The following is a 16,797-nucleotide window of genomic DNA, read 5'->3' on the forward strand; positions in this document are numbered from 1 at the left end:
GTCAACGGGTTTGTAAACTTGGAGCATCTTCCCCTCGGTTTGGTTTGTTTTCACCCAGAGAACAATCCAAGTCATAACAAACCATGTGAGAACGTTTTCTCTGCTCATTGGCCAGACCTGTCTGGGGTGGGAGCAGGAAAGTAAATACAGGAAGAAGGTCCTGTGTTCTGGACCAGTGCAGATTTCTGTTCATTTAACATGGAGCAACAGCAGAGATGGTGTCTGATAATAGCTGTAGTAACGGTAATGATCTGGGCAGTATAGCAGATTAACATCTGGCTTCAGGAGCTGTTGAGCTCAAATCTGCTTAACCTGGTAGGTCGGATCGAGGTTGGATCATGTTCTCTGCTGCTACAGGGCTCGTCTGAGACCAGAACGAGACCACCTCAATGAGACGAGAGACCAGATTTCAATGGTCTCAGTGCAGTTGTTTTCAGGTGTTTTTAGGAACTCCGAACCCTAAAATGTTTGATGTGCAGTGAAGATGCTCCTAAACGTCCAAAATCAATGATGAAAAGGAAAATGAAGAGCGATGGAGAAAGAGAAATAGTTGTTTTACTTGAGGCCGAGGGATCCCAACTCCAGTGAGGGGCTTTGGTAGAGCAGGTTTGATGGGGGGAGGGGTCAGAACCCCAGCTGACACATTGGAGTCTGGAGAACTCATTGGCGTTAGTGTGACAGAAGAGATTTCAAGGCAGGAAAAGGATGTCAGATTATGACACCAGAAAAGAGAGGACGGCCTCTGCAGCATAAAGTCCTCATTAGTGGAGTTAATGTGAAGCAACTGGTGGGAAAAAGAAAGGACCACACAGATAGAAAGATTAAAGACAGCAGAAGAGGGGTTGCCTCTGAAGAGCATGAGGGCTTGGTAAGTTATGGTTATCGCACTTTGGCATTTAGAGACAGACACTCCATGCAGTTCTTACAGGTGGAACTTGAGCAATCAGCAGCTGCTCCTCCAGCGTCTGCAGTTGCTTTTTCAATTCAGAATTCTCCGTCTCGAGTTCTTGAATCTGTGAGGATGAGAGCAAAGTCAATTTCTTTTTTGTCTCAAGACCCTAAAACAACTAAAACAAAGCAATTTCCAAAAAGACCAAAGAAGGTGGAGGCTGAAGTGTCTCAGCTGAAGTGTGGCCGTTAGCTTGGACATGGCTGCCAAAGGGAATAAAAACCAACAACGCTACAAAACGATTTTCCAGAGAGTTTACTGGAGCCTTACTCTTTTCTGCAGGCTTCCTATTTGTTTCCGTGTCTCTACATCTTTCCCTCCTGACTCCAAGAACTTCTTGTAGGCCAGATCAAACGCCTGGCCAATGGTCAAAGTGATCTCCTCTGCCTGAAAGTTGCAAGAAGGAAGATACTATCATTCATTTATTCAATACTTGACGTGTCTTACTTACTTTTTTCATTACAAATCACATTTTATTTGATTTAAAGGGGAATTCCACCACTTTAAAATGCTGCGTTCTTGAGAAACTTACTAATTCAGAATTATTCACAATGGTAGTGAATGAAAGCAGACTTCTGAAGAGTTTATCGCCTCTAAAAACTCCCTGACGTAGCAATTAATACACCAAATAGTTAGCAATACACTGCCTGACGCCTGAGACACTTTTCTGAGCAGCTTATGGCTATAAAGCCTCTGGAAGACATTTTAATATACTGTTTTTTTGGGTCTAATACTAAACCTGGGTGTTTAGTTAAGCTTCAGCAAAGTTTCAACAGAAAACACAAAGCAGAAATCTGATAAAACACTCCTTAAAAACCACACCTCCAACACAGAGCAGTGTGGGTGTGGTCTTAACATTCTAATGAACGTGCATGACTGACAGCCCTCCATCAATAAGGATTTGCTTTTTCACTCCAGACTGTGGTTCTCATTTCATAGATCTTTTGGGTTTACTGAGGTTCAGATATCTGGAACATTACCAGCCCATATGCAGCTCAAGCTCAAGAGTCATCCAGTCATGCCCAGTCATCCCTCCCATCCGGCACACCCATCAGCCCATCACCTCTCCGTTTTTCCGATTTGGCAGCTGGCTAATCGCAGAGCCAGTACAGGTGTGTGGCAGGTAGCAGGTCTTTCAGGTTACGGTGCTGCACCTGGACCTTCCGTCTCGGTCCCGGCACCCAGCGGAGAGGCGAAGGGGGCCGGACTTGTGGGACAACGGGGCAACTGTGGTGGCTGGAGCTTTAGCTCATCAGGTTTAGCTTTAGCTCTCTAGTTGTTTAGAATCAAAGAGAGGACGGAGCCATGTTAGCCTTGTGATTGGTGAGGGGTATGCTGACCTCAACCTGAGCCACTTTTAGGACCGCCTATTCTACATGAGGAGGAGAGTAATAGTGGTGAAATACAGCAGACGTTTATTAGACTTTTAGGAATTAATCATGCTGATTGACCAGCAAGATTAAACTGGTCGATCAGCATGATCAGCATCACCAAGGTAGTAAAGCAGAATGACCAGTAAGATGAAACTGGTTGATCAGCATGATCAGCATCACCAAGGTAGTAAAGCAGAATGACCAGTAAGATGAAACTGGTTGATCAGCACGATCAGCATTACCGAGGTAGTAAACCAGAATGACCAGCAAGATGAAACTGGTCGATCAGCATGATCAGCATCACAAAGGTAGTCAACCAGAATGACCAGCAAGATGAAACTGGTGGATCAACATGATCAGCATCACCAAGGTAGTCAACCAGAATGACCAGCAAGATGAAACTGATTGATCAGCATGATCAGCATCACGAAGCTGGTCAACCAGCATGACAAGCATCACCAAGGTAGCCGGCCAGCATGACCAGCAAGATGAAATTGGTCGATCAACTTGATCAGTATCACCAAGTTGGTCAAACAACATGACCAGCAATATCAGGTTGGTCGACCAGCATAACCAGCAAGATGAAGTTGGTCTACCAAAATGACCAGCATCAAAATGACCAGCATCACCAAGCATGAGATTAATAAACTTTACGCTGGGGGCCCTGAGGAGCCAGATTTACTTCATTACAAAGAAAACTCAGATTTAGGTTTTCAGGTTTTAAGATACATGAATTTAAAGCAGAGATGTACATGCAAGGTGTTGTAAAGCGAAATAGCCCCTAAAGAAAGGGTATTCTATCAGATTTTCCAAAATTTTACACCATCAACACCTCAACAAGAAGACTGGTGAGAAGAAGGTTCCCTGGTGATTTTGGATAGTAAATAAAATGGCTATATTCGTGCTGTAGTCATGAAGACTCCTGGTTTCTATCACCACCGCTGTAAACATATCCAAGAGCTCCTCTAGTATGAATCATTTCACACTAAGCTCCACTCTGAATGACTCTGTTTACATTAAACACTGAATTATGCAGAAATTAGTGGAATTCACCTCAAAGCTGCAGAACCCAAGACTGCAGTAGTGAGGCTTCTCTGCCAGACTAGAATCTTTATTGTGAGTGTGCTGTCTTACACATTTTTCACTGTCAAACACGTAGCAGAGATGTTTGTTGGACTCTGAGTCTTTGCAGATGAATGTGAATATCCTCTTGTCTGTTTTATCGTCTGCACAGAAGGATATCCGATGCAACTGGCAATTGTGCTGCACCTCCTATGAAGAGAAAGGGAAACTCTATAGGTTATACGGAGCAACAAAGGAGACAGGAGGCAGGTGATCATTGTAAGCTCTGTAAGCATTGCTTTTGACTCTACATTATATGTGTGCAGGTACTGAGAGACCCCTGAGAGAACAAGGCCAATTGTGCTCTCTCTGACTCCGGCTGCTGATGATGGCAAGCAGCATGACCCGGGATTCGAACCTTGACTGTACTTTAGTCCACTGGACCCCTTTCGGAGCCCCTCGTTCATTTTTTTGCCACGTAAATAAATGGCAGAAACTGAACCCACTGTCTCATGACATACAGTGTGCAATAGGCCCTAATTGACATACACTCAACATTCTGGATGCAGTCACAGGGCAGCTAGTGAATGTGTAAGTGCGTACATCTGGCCTCGTTTACTAACTGCCGGGGAGCTTGTTTAGTGCTTGCGATTCAGCTGAAGTTATGCTCACGATACAACTAGTGTACGGCCGTGATGTTATTGTTATTATTGATTTGAATATGCAAATATAGGTCATGAATAAGAACCATGATCTCAGAAAGACCTGACCTGGACAAAAAAATCTGGCCTGAGCAGCAAGGCTTGTAATGTACAATGAATGTGACATGCAAACCTTTGTCTTAGGATCTAATATCTTCACTCCATAAATAGAAATCTGCAATTCCACTTTTGGAATCTTCTGCCCCTCTGATTTCTTGATATGTCTTTGAAACTACAGAAAAAGAAAGAGAGTTAGTGCAATATAGTATGTTAAATAATAATAATAAAAATAATAATTAATCAAATCTGTCTGATTTACTCCAAATTCGAACACAAAATTAATTTTACTTCTCATTTAGTAGCAGAGTATCAGATTTAGATGTATTTATTGCTTTTAAACTTATAAAATAATTATTTGGACCACAGGATTGACAAACTAGGCATAACCTAAGCATTCGGCTGCATGTTTCAGCCACATTTAATACCCTTGATTTCGGAAGAAACATGAACAAGCACGTGTCCCAATACTTTTGTCACATAATGTATCTGACTATCTATCCGGCTCAGTGTGCTAACCTACTCTACAGGACACACACAGCAATAACAGAAACACATCTGCAACTGTTCCACGTCGTTTATCAAGCATGTTGAAGGCGGCTGAAAAGCCTGAGAGCAGCTGGTCACTTTTGGCACTGCACATTGCTGGTTCAGGATGGCCACTCGTCAGGATGGCTGCCGCTGCACAAGGTCAGGGTAAAAAGGTCAAACAGTAACTGCGGTTAGCCATAAGACTGACCTTGAGTTTTCGAACTGCATCCCTCACCACTTCTGTTCCTTTGGGCTGTTCAACCTCAGTGTTCCCCAGAAACTGTGAGGAAGAGCAGAAACAAGGTAAGGTCAAGCGCAATACGAACAGTAGAATTTAAAGGCATCTGAATAGTCCTCGTGCCGTTCATACGCACAACACGGCCCATACAGAGCACCGGAGCGCTGAACCAATAACATCAGACATGCAGAAGCTTCTATTAATATTCATGCTAATATTAAAACAGTGGTCTCCCACTGCTGGAGCCTCTGGCTACATCCCATATTCCATTGTGTGTAATCCACTGATATTCAAAGCACAATTATCATTTCAAAGTTGTAGGAAAAGCTTTGATAATTACTTCAAATAGAGAACAACCATCCCTCCGCCTGTTGTGCAACACACTGCCGCTTTACGAAACTGACTTGAAAGTGTTTGAAAGGGCAGCGCTGCAGCTAGTGTCCAACAGATGGACATTTAGCCGCTCCATGTGGTCAGGCGTCTGTCTAGACAAACTGCGCTGCTAAACAAAGACTGCTGGCTTTCTCAATACACTCAATACACGTCTTCTACTCTAAAAGAAAACAAATTAGGCCCTGCGCTCCCGTCTCCAGAGCATCTCAGGCCATTTTAACCATGTGTCTCTCTGAGAGGCTACACCTCTCCACAGTGGCCACTGTGTGCTGCTGTTGTGCTCCTCAGAGACGCCTTTAAACCACAAGCTGCTCCAGAGCGTGGTAGACAACCCAAGCCTTCCCCAAGCAAAACCATACAATTTCCCTCTCATAGAATCACTATAGTAAGAAGTGACATTTATTTCAGGGTTCTACGGTAGTTTAGGCAAGGCAAGTTTATTTATATAGCGCCTATTATAGATTTGCAGTCAGCACTGTTATAGACACACGGTTATGGACACACAGATATGGACACACAGATATGGACACACAGATATAGACACACAGATATAGACACACAGTTATAGACACAGTTATAGACACACAGATATAGACACAGATATATAGACACAGTTATAGACACACAGTTATAGACACAGATATAGACACAGTTATAGACACAGTTATAGACACAGATATAGACACAGTTATAGACAGTTATAGACACAGATATAGACACAGATATAGACACACAGTTATAGACAGATACAGACGCAGTTGTAGATACAGATATAGACACACAGTTATAGACACAGATACAGACACACAGTTGTAGACACAGTTATAGACACACAGTTATAGACACAGATATAGACACACAGATATAGACACAGTTATAGACACACAGTTATAGACACAGTTATAGACACACAGATATAGACACAGATATAGACACACAGATATAGACACAGTTAGAAACAGTTATAGACACACAGTTATAGACACACAGTTATAGACAGTTATAGACACAGATATAGACACAGTTAGAAACACGGATATAGACACACAGATATAGACACAGATATAGACACAGATATAGACACAGATATAGACACACAGTTATAGACAGTGGCAATTCGAAGTGCTTTACATAAACAGAAAATAAACAGATTTAAATAACAAATTAACAACAATACAAAAACAACAATAACAGCACAATATGTAAAAACTAATAATAAACTAAAAATAAAAAAATAATCTGTGTTTTGCAACTGGACCAGCCTCTATGCTGTTGATTAAATCTTTGGATAATCATGTCAACATAATTGAAGGATTTCCACTCGGAAGGAACTTTATTTAAACCTCTAAATAATTCATCACACTCATCTCTCCTTTACAAATCTGTTTTTCAACAGAACCACTGACAGGCCAAAAAACTGGTCTTCTGCAGCATTGCACAACAAACCCTATTTGGCCTCTTCATTTGAAAAGGTGTAAATCATCACCCACGCAGCCAGACTCCGGACTACACTCTACAAAATGCTCCAAAACATTCCACAATAACAAGAACCACTTTTAGTTTCCTAAGTCCCTTTCAGTGGACGGTTGTTCTGTGAAGTACTATCATAAAGACGATGTGTGATGAGTGTGAAGAGCTTTTTTAAAGATTAAAGAACCTCCGTAGAATGTAAAGGGTCTCGGGAGAACCCTTATATTGGAGTAGCACATTTACATTAGGCACAAAAACATTGATCTTTAGGGAACCAAAAGTGGCTCTTCTATCACATCAATCAAACCACCTTTCACTGCAAGCCCATTTTGAGAGTGTACTCTTATTGCCCTGCTGTGAAGAAATAATAGGCTATAATGTCTCAGACTGAGGACCTGAAGCAGACGTTTGTCAAAAAAAATCAATTTTACACAATTTTCCCCAAATGTATTCAATCAGCCAAGATCAGCCATGCTTCACGTCCCAAATGTTTGCTTCTTTGCTTCTTCTGGTAACAAACTAAAGGGAAATCCCATAAAAATCCTGTTTATAAACTAAATGGACAAAAGTATTGGGACACCTGATCATTCATTGTTTCTTCTGAAATCAAAAGGAATTAAATTAATGAAATATCCTGCTTTTGCTGGAGTAACTGCCTCTACTGTCCAGGGGAGAAGGCTTTCAAGACTTGACTACTGCAGCTCTCTTCTGGCTGGTCTCCCCTTCACACCATCAGGCCCCTGCAACTTATCCAGAATGCAGCGGCACGGGTCGGGTCGTCTTCAGTGTTCCTAAATTCAGCCATGTCTCTCCACTGCTGCGTTTTCTTCACTGGCTTCCTGTAGCTGCTGCCCTCATCAGAATCAGAACCTTGACTCTGGCCTACAAAGCGAAGAACGGACCAGCCAGCCCCTCCGTACTTGATAGTAATGGTCAAAAGCCGATCCGCACCAAAAGCCCTTCCAGCTTCAAGTACGGCTCGGCTCGACCCGCCATCCCTCAAAATCCGCGGAAGACGAGCGTCCAGGCTTTTGCACCAAAGTGGTGGAACGAGCTTCCCCTGAGTGTTCGAACAGCAGAGTCCAACGCTCGCCGTCTTCAAACCCAGGCTGAAGACCCTCCTCTTCTGAGAGGACTTGGGCGAATAGCTGAGTGGTCTCCTTACTGACTTGTGTTTAGTAGAGTCTAAGATTAGAGGATCTTTAAATTATTAGTCTATTTAAACTAGCTGAGGTTTTTCTTGGGTAAATAGCAAAGCACTTTTGTAAGTCGCTCTGGATAAGAGCCTCTGCTAAATGCCCTAAATGTAAATGTAAATATAGGATTTGATTGCATTCAGCAACAAGAGCGTTAGTGAGGTCAGGATGTTGGGTGGATGGGTGGATCACCACCCCACCTTATACCCAACTATCCAACTCGTCCCAAAAGTATTAGATGGAGCACCACCATCCATCATTCCAGAGAACACAGTTCTTCCACTGCTCCACAGCTCAATGCTGGGGGGCTTTATACCCCTCTAGCCCACGCCTGGCATTAGGCAGCATGGTGCCAATAGGTTCATGATATTTATCTGAGAGTCTTCTTACAATTCTTCTCCACAGAGACACACAAGCTGTGTGTGTGTGTGTGTGTGTGCATTTGCACATCTGTGTCAGCAATGGGTGCAACTTAAAGTAGCTAAATGCATTAATTAGAGGGGGTGTCCACAAACATTTGAGCATGTAGTGTATGATGCTAATTGCTGAGGTGTAGACGTCAAACACCCAACCTGTCCTGGCTACTTTATATTGAAAAGGGAGGGCCCTGTTAAAATGTGCCTGCGGCATGTGTGCTCTGATGATGGATGGTGTCCAGTCTCAAGGTCATGCTGACCGTGGTGGCACAGCCATGGGGACAGCAATGATAGACACATCTCAGTGAGCAGGGTGGCTGGCTTCTTGTTCCCCATTACTGCTTCCTTCTGGGGCACGGAGAGGGGCTTTGGCTTAGGATGCACTGTCCCTGCTCATCCATCACCTGCTCCAGTGGCAGAAGAACATTTTTCAAGCCCCTATCGACTTGTAGCTCAGTCTATCCACCGGCTGCATGCCCCCGAGCCAGCTGACAAGGGTGATGGGAGCACACTCTCAGCAAAAAGCTGCATGAGCTGTATCAGTAACTTTAGGTTGTTGTGGTGCCACATAGAGAAGGTTTCTTTATAGAGCTATATCCTGTATTTACAGGATCTCCGTTAGGAATAACCACACAGGACACACACAAGCAAACTTACCGGGAACCATACTCCCTCTCCCTCCCCAGAAAAATAATTATAGCCCATTTGGTCATTAGGTTGTACACCAATCAGCCATCACCTGCCTAATATTGGGTAGATCCTCCTTTTGCCACCACAACAGCTCATGAAGTCCACAAGACCTCTGAAGGTGTCCTGTGGTATCTGGCACCATGGCATTAGCATGGAGTGGCAAGTTGTGAGGTTGGTGGGGCCTCCATGAGCGTCAGTGAGCCTGAGGTGCCCACCAGTTGTCCTTTCTTGGAGTACTTTTGGTATACAGATACTGACCTCTGCATACTGGAACCCCTCCTTAAGACCTGCCTGATGTTTTGGAGATTTTCGGACCCTTCAGTCATCTAGAACATCACAGTTTGGTTCTTGTCAAAAGTGGCTCAGATTCTTACTCTTCTCCTTTTTTCTGCTTTTTTCCAGACCCCTGCAACTTATCTAGAACACAGCGGCACGGGTCGTCTTCAACGTTCCTAAATTTAGCCATGTCTCTCCACTTCTGCGTTCTCTCTTCACTGGCTTCCTGTAGCTGCTGCCCTCATCAGATTCAAAACCCTGACTCTGGTCTACAAAGCCAAGACTGGACCAGCCAGCTCCTCCGTACTTGATGGCAATGGTCAAAAGCCGATCTGCACCAAGAGCCCTTCCAGCCTTAAGTACGGCTCGGCTCGACCCGCCATCCTTTAAGATCCACGGAAGACGAGCGTCCAGACTTTTTTCTGTCCTGCATCAAAGTGGTGGAACGAACTTCCCCTGAGTGTCCGAACAGCAGAGTCCAACACTCGCTGTCTTCAAACCCAGACTGAAGACCCTCCTCTTCTGAGAGGACTTGGGTGAATAGTAGAGTGATCACCTTACTGACTTGTGTTTAGTAGAGTCTAAACTTAGAGGAGCTTTGAATTATTAGTTTATTTAAACTAGCTGAGGTTTTTCTTGGGTAAATAGTGAAGCACATTTGTAAGTTGCTCTGGAGAAGAGCGTCTGCTAAATGTCTTAAATGTAAATGTAAACACCAACATCACCTTCCAGAACTGACTGTTAACCCTTTAACACGTGATACTGTAGATAATCAGTGCATCACTTCACCTATCAGTGTTACTAATGTTTTAGGGTCCTAAAACGTGTCAGTGTGTTTTTGCTATCGTAATGATGAAAAAATGGTTAGGCTCGAAAGTCATGTACTGAGTCTCTTAATGAATCATGGGTGTGTTTATTTTGGGCGTAACATGCAGTAATAAACCAATCAGCTGTGTTGCTCACAATTTCCTTTAAGAGCCAGGGGCGGTCTGACTGACTTTGGCAGGATTCTATGTCAGTGGTGTAAAGTGTGTGTGTGGGGGGTGAGTGAGGGGGGGGTGGGTGTATGAATGTCGGGCTGCACGCGCCTGTGTTGACAATTCACTGCTAAGATAGCAACGAGCGTCTGACTGTTGACGTCGTTGATGTTGTTTTTTTTAGTCAGTGGCGCACCTTTGTTTTCCGTTGCTAAGATACACAGCAATCAGAAATTTCCCCAAAAACATCTCAAGATGGCAATGAGCATTGCGACGCACCTTGCGCAGGGTGCAAGATAGGTCCCTAAATCTTTTTGGAATCTCATTATTAAATTATATTAAAAATGTATAATAGTGATAACTGCATGTTTTTGCTGCCATTTAAAATCTGAATCTTGGATTTTTCATTTAGTGTTTTACATCATTCAAAAAAGCGGAATATTAAAACCAACCAATAGAAATGATCAAAATGTACTTGAACTAAAATCACAATTCATTTAAGATATTTGAAGTAATAAAATCCTGCAACATCAATAAACGCTAAAATTAAGAACGTGTGGCCCATTAGAATAAAAAAAAAACAAACAAACAATAAACCATCTGGGAGGTTGAGATTTTTGCTTGACAACAGCATTTTATTTGCCTTGAATCTGTCTGAACTATTTTTTATCATATATTTACTTTAATTTATCTAACATTTCTAGGTGCATTGATTTTAATTAGGTGTCAATGGCACATCTGCAACAGCAATGGGTGCAACCCAAAGTAGCTGAATGCATTCATTAGAAGGGGTGTCTGCAAACATTTGGACATACATCTTTTGATGTTAATTGGTGGGGTGTAGACTTGACTTCAAACACCAAACCTGTCCTGGCTAGTTTGAAATGAGATTGTGGGGGGAGGGTGGTCTGTATGAATCCATCCTCTCAGGGGTATAAAATACCTTATTTGATTTTATAATGAACTTGAAAAGAGAATCTGAGCCTCGCCAGCTCGGAGAATCCAACAGCTACACCATAACCCTCCTCGAGCTTCAGTGAGATATCTGAGGAGAGCTGGATGGGAGTGGACAGGCTCTCGGTCTCTAACAGCAGGACAGGCTTTGGTGTAACGGAGCAGTAAACAGAACTGACAAGTGTGTAAGGAAGCTTCCCATGCTCATGTGATGAGCGGCAAAGGAAAGCCACACACACATACACACACACACACACACACACACACACACACTTTTATCTTGCTGTGGAAATGTGTGCCCATTGATCCGTCCATTCAGCCTGTCTGTTCGCCTCCCCCGGACCTCACCATAATACAGATGCTTTTCTCATGGTTATCCAATACCTTTCTCAGATGGTGAGCAGATAAGAGTGGGGTGTGATTCAACAATGCAGCACTGCTGGGAGATCATGGGCACAAAGCAAACAGCAGATAGGAACCTGACCTTAATAAATAACAAGGCTGTCGCACAAGATAAATGTGTCGTAATCAATGGTGCAACCAAATCTTTTCACCAAGTACTGATTCAAATTGTTGGAACTACACGGTGTAGTCCACACAATTAACCCCACACAATAGCAAAGCTTTTATAGAGACGCTGAATTGCAGCATCAATCATTTCCTCTGGAAAGTGAGCTGGAGAGCCATGGAGCAGCCATGGAAAAATAAATCATTTGATTTTTTTACCCAAAATCGTTTCCTTTCGGCTGAAAGCACTAATAACTGGCACAGACCTGTGTTATTACTACGGTCTCTGGACTTTTCTGTGAGGTCATTACCTGCATACAGCTCAATTTTGACCCTTCCTCTTTAGAGAGGCCACCCAGGTGCTCATTCAGTCCACTCGCCCACTGCAACTCCCTCCTGGCTGGTATTCCCATGCGTACCATCAGGCCTTCCACTGATCCAGAATGCTGCGGCAAGACCCATGTTCAATCTTCCTAAGTTGACTAGGGGTGCTACGGCTAATTTCACTAATTAGCTATAATAGTTGATTAGTTGGTAATGTCATCAGGTTTGCGTTCAGGATGAACCACGGCTTAATCACCAAACTTCAACCATAACAGTGTGGAATCCAGTGTTCCTGCTCTGTTACTTTTTATAGTATTAACTCCCTCAGATTGGACGCAGAGCTGCAATGAGAACACAGACTGAGCAGCTGTCCGTCACGTGAACGGAGCATGTGGAGAAAAATGTACTGAGCCAGAAGGCAACACGACCACACAGCTGCAGCTCCATCACTCTGGTGTGAGAGTGGAGAGCAGAGTTGTATTAGTGTGAGGAGTGGGAGTCGCATATGGACTCATATGGCTGAGTGGAAACAGTTCTCGTAACGCTCAACATGTTGTTTGTTTACGGAGAAAGTCCCGCCCTTCAACAAAAAGAGCCAGTCAGCTTGCTGGTGATGGAAAAAGCCCTGACGTTTACCAAAAAGATCCAATAAGCTTGCTTGAAGCTCTTTTAAGAATGAAAATAATTATGCAGTAATTAAAGTTTTTTTTTTAGGTTTATTTAAATAATGAACGCTCTGATCAGACAAAAGTGAAATACGGTGCTCTGCAAGGGTCAGTGCTGGGTGCACCACTATTCAGTCTTTCAGTCTTCACTTTCTACACACATTATCTGCCTTAATCTCAATTAATATCATCTTATAGCTTCACTTTTTGCAATTTTTTATTTATTTGTTCCTTAAATCAGCACTATTCTTGCACTTATTAAAAGCTTAATAGTATGCCTCTTGTTTCTAGGTCTCAGTACTGACATCCTCTAAGCTCGAGGTGTCTTTGGGCAGTCTATTCGAGTCTATTCACACTAGTATTTTTCAGTATTGAACAGTGAATCACTTTTGTGAGTCACTCTGGATACGAGTGTCTGCTAAATGCCAGGAATATAAAACTACTGAAAGATAAACGTTTGGAGAGGGAAAAGATCATAAAGACGCTGTAATATCCCACCACTTGATGTACTGTAATTGTATCTGTGAGAAGTCCATAACACATACCTTGGCATTGTATGCTATAAAATGCTTGGCCAGTGCCTCCGGCGTATGCATCCATGATTTATCTAGGAACAAAGAAAGACAGAGACAGGGGGGGGGGAGAGAGAGAGAGAGAGAGAGAGAGAGAGAGAGAGAGAGAGAGAGAGTATCATTAAGTGAAGAAGCTGGATAAACCATATGCTGCAAATTAAAAGCATCTCGGCTCAGATTTAGAGTCCGTTTGCAACCGAAGGTCAGTGAGATGGATAACGCTCCCTAATTCAGTTAATGAGACTAAATGCTAAAAGCAATAAAATAAGGGTGTCATTAAAGTTATTGGTACAAGTTGTATATCGTTCAGAGTTTATTCACTACATTGATTTCTCCGAGATGCAGCCATTTCTACTGATAACATCCAATAAGTCTTTATTAATGAACTAAGAAAAGCAGTTGGATGCAATGGGACAGATTCATAAAACGTAATGGCAGATTTACAGACACTGAAAGTAAACAGCACTTCTGTGATGCTTATAAACTAGGGTTACCATTATACTACACTGCTTTTACCTCGTCTGTTAAGCTGCTGTTACCAATTCATAACAGAACACCGTCCTGCAAAAAAAATACCACCTGAACCCGTCTGGTAAATATCTAAGTGAGATTTTTGTATATACTCTTATGATGTTTTTTAATATGGTGGGTCGCACAGGTTGGGTCACAAACCTAAAGTTTCAGCCTCCTGAAACTCAGCACGCCCATGTAGTTAAAGGTATGGGCTGTCCTGTACATCTGGATGCTTTTGCTTTCACTTTTTTTTATTTATCTTGTTTTCAAAAGTGGATATTTACCAAATGTTTACATTTATACAGTCCCACCCGTCAACAAAAAAAGCCAGTGAGCTTGCTGGTTAAGCCACGAGCAGATGAGGGTCGAGCATCTCTTTTAAGAGCTTCCAAATCAATGTATATAAACTAGGGTTACTGGCCTGTTTTTACTGTTTTACTACAGTGCTTTTACCTCATTCGTTAAGCTGCTGTTACCAATTCAAAACAGAACATTGTCCTGCCAAACAACAACAACAACAACAACAACAAAAAACACCTGAACACGTTTGGTAACCAGGTGAGATCCTGGTATATACACTTATGATGTTTTTAAACATGTTGGGTCGCACCGGCAAGTCATAATCCTAAAGTTTCAGCCTCCTGAAACTCATCCATGTAGTTAAAGCCAAGGTCTGGGCCTTCCTGTACATCTGGATGCTTTTCAAAAGTGGATGTTTACCAATTATGTATATTTATACAGTCCCCCACCCTTTAAAACTGTAATTCTGCTTCATTTATTAGAATCTGTAGCTCTGATTTTCAAATTTTTGGTTCTTCTGGACGAAGCATGTCCATTCTGGCACCTATACTGGTCTTGATCTAGTCTAGCTCATTAACATAATGAATGTAACTTCCCATTACTGACAGCAAATGTAAAAATATAACAGACTTCAATCTAGCACAATAGCTACACTGTAGGGACAAAAGTTTTGGGACAACACCACATTTTACCTGCAACTTTTATATTTAATGTGGAGTTGACCCCCCCTCCATTTGAAGCTTCCATTCTTCTGGGAATGCTTTCTACATAATTTTGCAGTGTGTCTGTGGAAAGTTTTGGCCCATTCATCAACAAGAGCATTTGTGAGGTCACACTCCACACTGATGTTGGACGAGAGGGCCTGGCTTGCAGTTTCTGTTCTAGTTTATCCCAATAGCATTGTGGTCAGAGCTCTGTGCGGGTCAGTCAAGTTCTTCTAAATCAAACTCACCCAACCCTGCTTTTATGGAGCTTGCTTTTTGTGCACTGGAGCACAGTCAGTCTTGTTGGAACAGAAAAGGGACGTCCGTAAACTATTTCACAAAGCTGGAAGTGTAGACTTGTCCAAACTGTCTTGATTTGCTGAAGCATTAAGATTTCCCTTCAGTGGAAGTAAAGTGTCTTTAGGCAAAGTCCAGAACAACAGCTCCTGAGCATTATCCCTCCTCTACCAAACTTTACAGCTGGCACAGCCAACTTCACACCACTCCATCCAACGTTTGGCATTGGGCTTGTTGGTGTACGGCTTCCATGCAGCTACTCAGCCATGGAAACCCATGCCATTAAGCTCCCGGTACACAGTTTGTGTGCTGATTTTAATGCCAGCAGCAGGTCTGGAGCTCTGCTGCAGTTATTGAGTCAATTGGAGGCTTTTCTGTACTCTGCTCTGAGCTCAGCACTCGGCCCTGACCCCGCTGTGTAACTTTACGTGGTCTGACAGACACTCGGTGGACACTGAGCTGCTCTCTGTGAGCTGTTCCTCCTAAACTCTTCCACTGTTCAATAATAACACCACTCACAGCTGATGGAGGAAGATCTAGGAGAGAAGGTCTAAATTTCACCAGCTGACTTGTTGTAGTTGGTGCAGCGGTGTCTCCTATTACATACAGAACCACGCTGGAGTTCAGTGAGCTCTTCAGAACCTCCCGTTCTTTCACTAATGTGTGCGACTACAGGGCTAGGGGCTTGATTTTATACACTTGTCGCAATGGGACTAAATCAACCCCCTGAAGTCAGTGATTATGAGGGGTGTCCCAATACTTTTGTCCATATAAAGTATTATAACACACACATGATGATGGCGTGTGTTTTTTGTGAAACTGTAGTTGTTGATGAACACTCGCGAGTAAATGTGAGTGAAAAATACCCCTCCAAGAGCAGCAACAGGTCGCCACACACACACACACACACCACACATCTCCCTGGAAGGAGGTAAGCAATCAGTACGTCGATTGTGCATTCACACCCTGCAATTCTCTACATCAGTAAACACTGAAAGAGGCTCACGATTACAATGCTTTACTCGCTGGGAGCAGTATTACAGCTTTTAAACACCACAGATGGGCTCTACCATTTATGAGATGATCTTCCACACACATAAAACCTAGTCTTTCACTAAATGGCTCTGCTACCACAGCTTAATCTGTCTTCAGAACACCGTGCCTCAACAGGACACATCCTTCAGGAATGGCAATATCCTGAAAATGACTGACCCCTGACCCCATGCTGCGGTATATTTTGTGATGACTGAATGAGTTTGCCATCCTGGCGAGCTTCCTTATCATTAGTGGCTGGCAAATGTTCACAACTTCTAGGGGTTATTTCATTGCCCATATGATACACCTACACTTTATTCATATTTTTGTTCACCCTATGAGGTCCACTCACAATATGTGTGTGGATTTGAGTGTCAAAACAGTCAAAATCCAGAATTTTTTTCAACTTTTTCAAGTTGTTAGGTGTTACTGCACCTTTAAGACTATTAGATGCCTTGAAATTGTACCTCTTTCAAAAAGCAGTCTAGACCTAAATGCTTTTGATAACTTCAGAGTGTAAAGAATGAGCAGAAAAATGTGCATAACTAACCTGTTGGAGTTTATGGACAGATGTATTGGGACACTGGCTAATTCATT

At 42.8% G+C, this 16,797-nt stretch overlaps 1 protein-coding gene across 9 annotated transcripts in view; it reads right to left on the reverse strand.

Annotated features, from left to right (window-relative positions):
• The window catches only part of gulp1a (GULP PTB domain containing engulfment adaptor 1a), a 149,005-nt gene that overhangs the window by 10,339 nt on the left and 121,869 nt on the right, over positions 1–16,797 (reverse strand). For 8 of the 9 annotated variants that reach the window (XM_072685416.1, XM_072685413.1, XM_072685415.1 and 5 more), the window contains 7 exons: positions 13,325–13,386; positions 4,882–4,953; positions 4,219–4,317; positions 3,457–3,594; positions 1,220–1,336; positions 927–1,013; positions 560–784 (listed from right to left, as the gene is read on the reverse strand). In XM_072685416.1, the coding sequence (XP_072541517.1) occupies positions 560–784; positions 927–1,013; positions 1,220–1,336; positions 3,457–3,594; positions 4,219–4,317; positions 4,882–4,953; positions 13,325–13,386 (800 nt within the window). The remainder of the gene's footprint in view (positions 1–559; positions 785–926; positions 1,014–1,219; positions 1,337–3,456; positions 3,595–4,218; positions 4,318–4,881; positions 4,954–13,324; positions 13,387–16,797) is intronic. The other variant, XM_072685421.1, reaches the window with a different exon arrangement.

The sequence above is a fragment of the Salminus brasiliensis genome, chromosome 8 (assembly GCF_030463535.1).
Source record: "Salminus brasiliensis chromosome 8, fSalBra1.hap2, whole genome shotgun sequence".
NCBI lineage: Eukaryota > Metazoa > Chordata > Actinopteri > Characiformes > Bryconidae > Salminus > Salminus brasiliensis.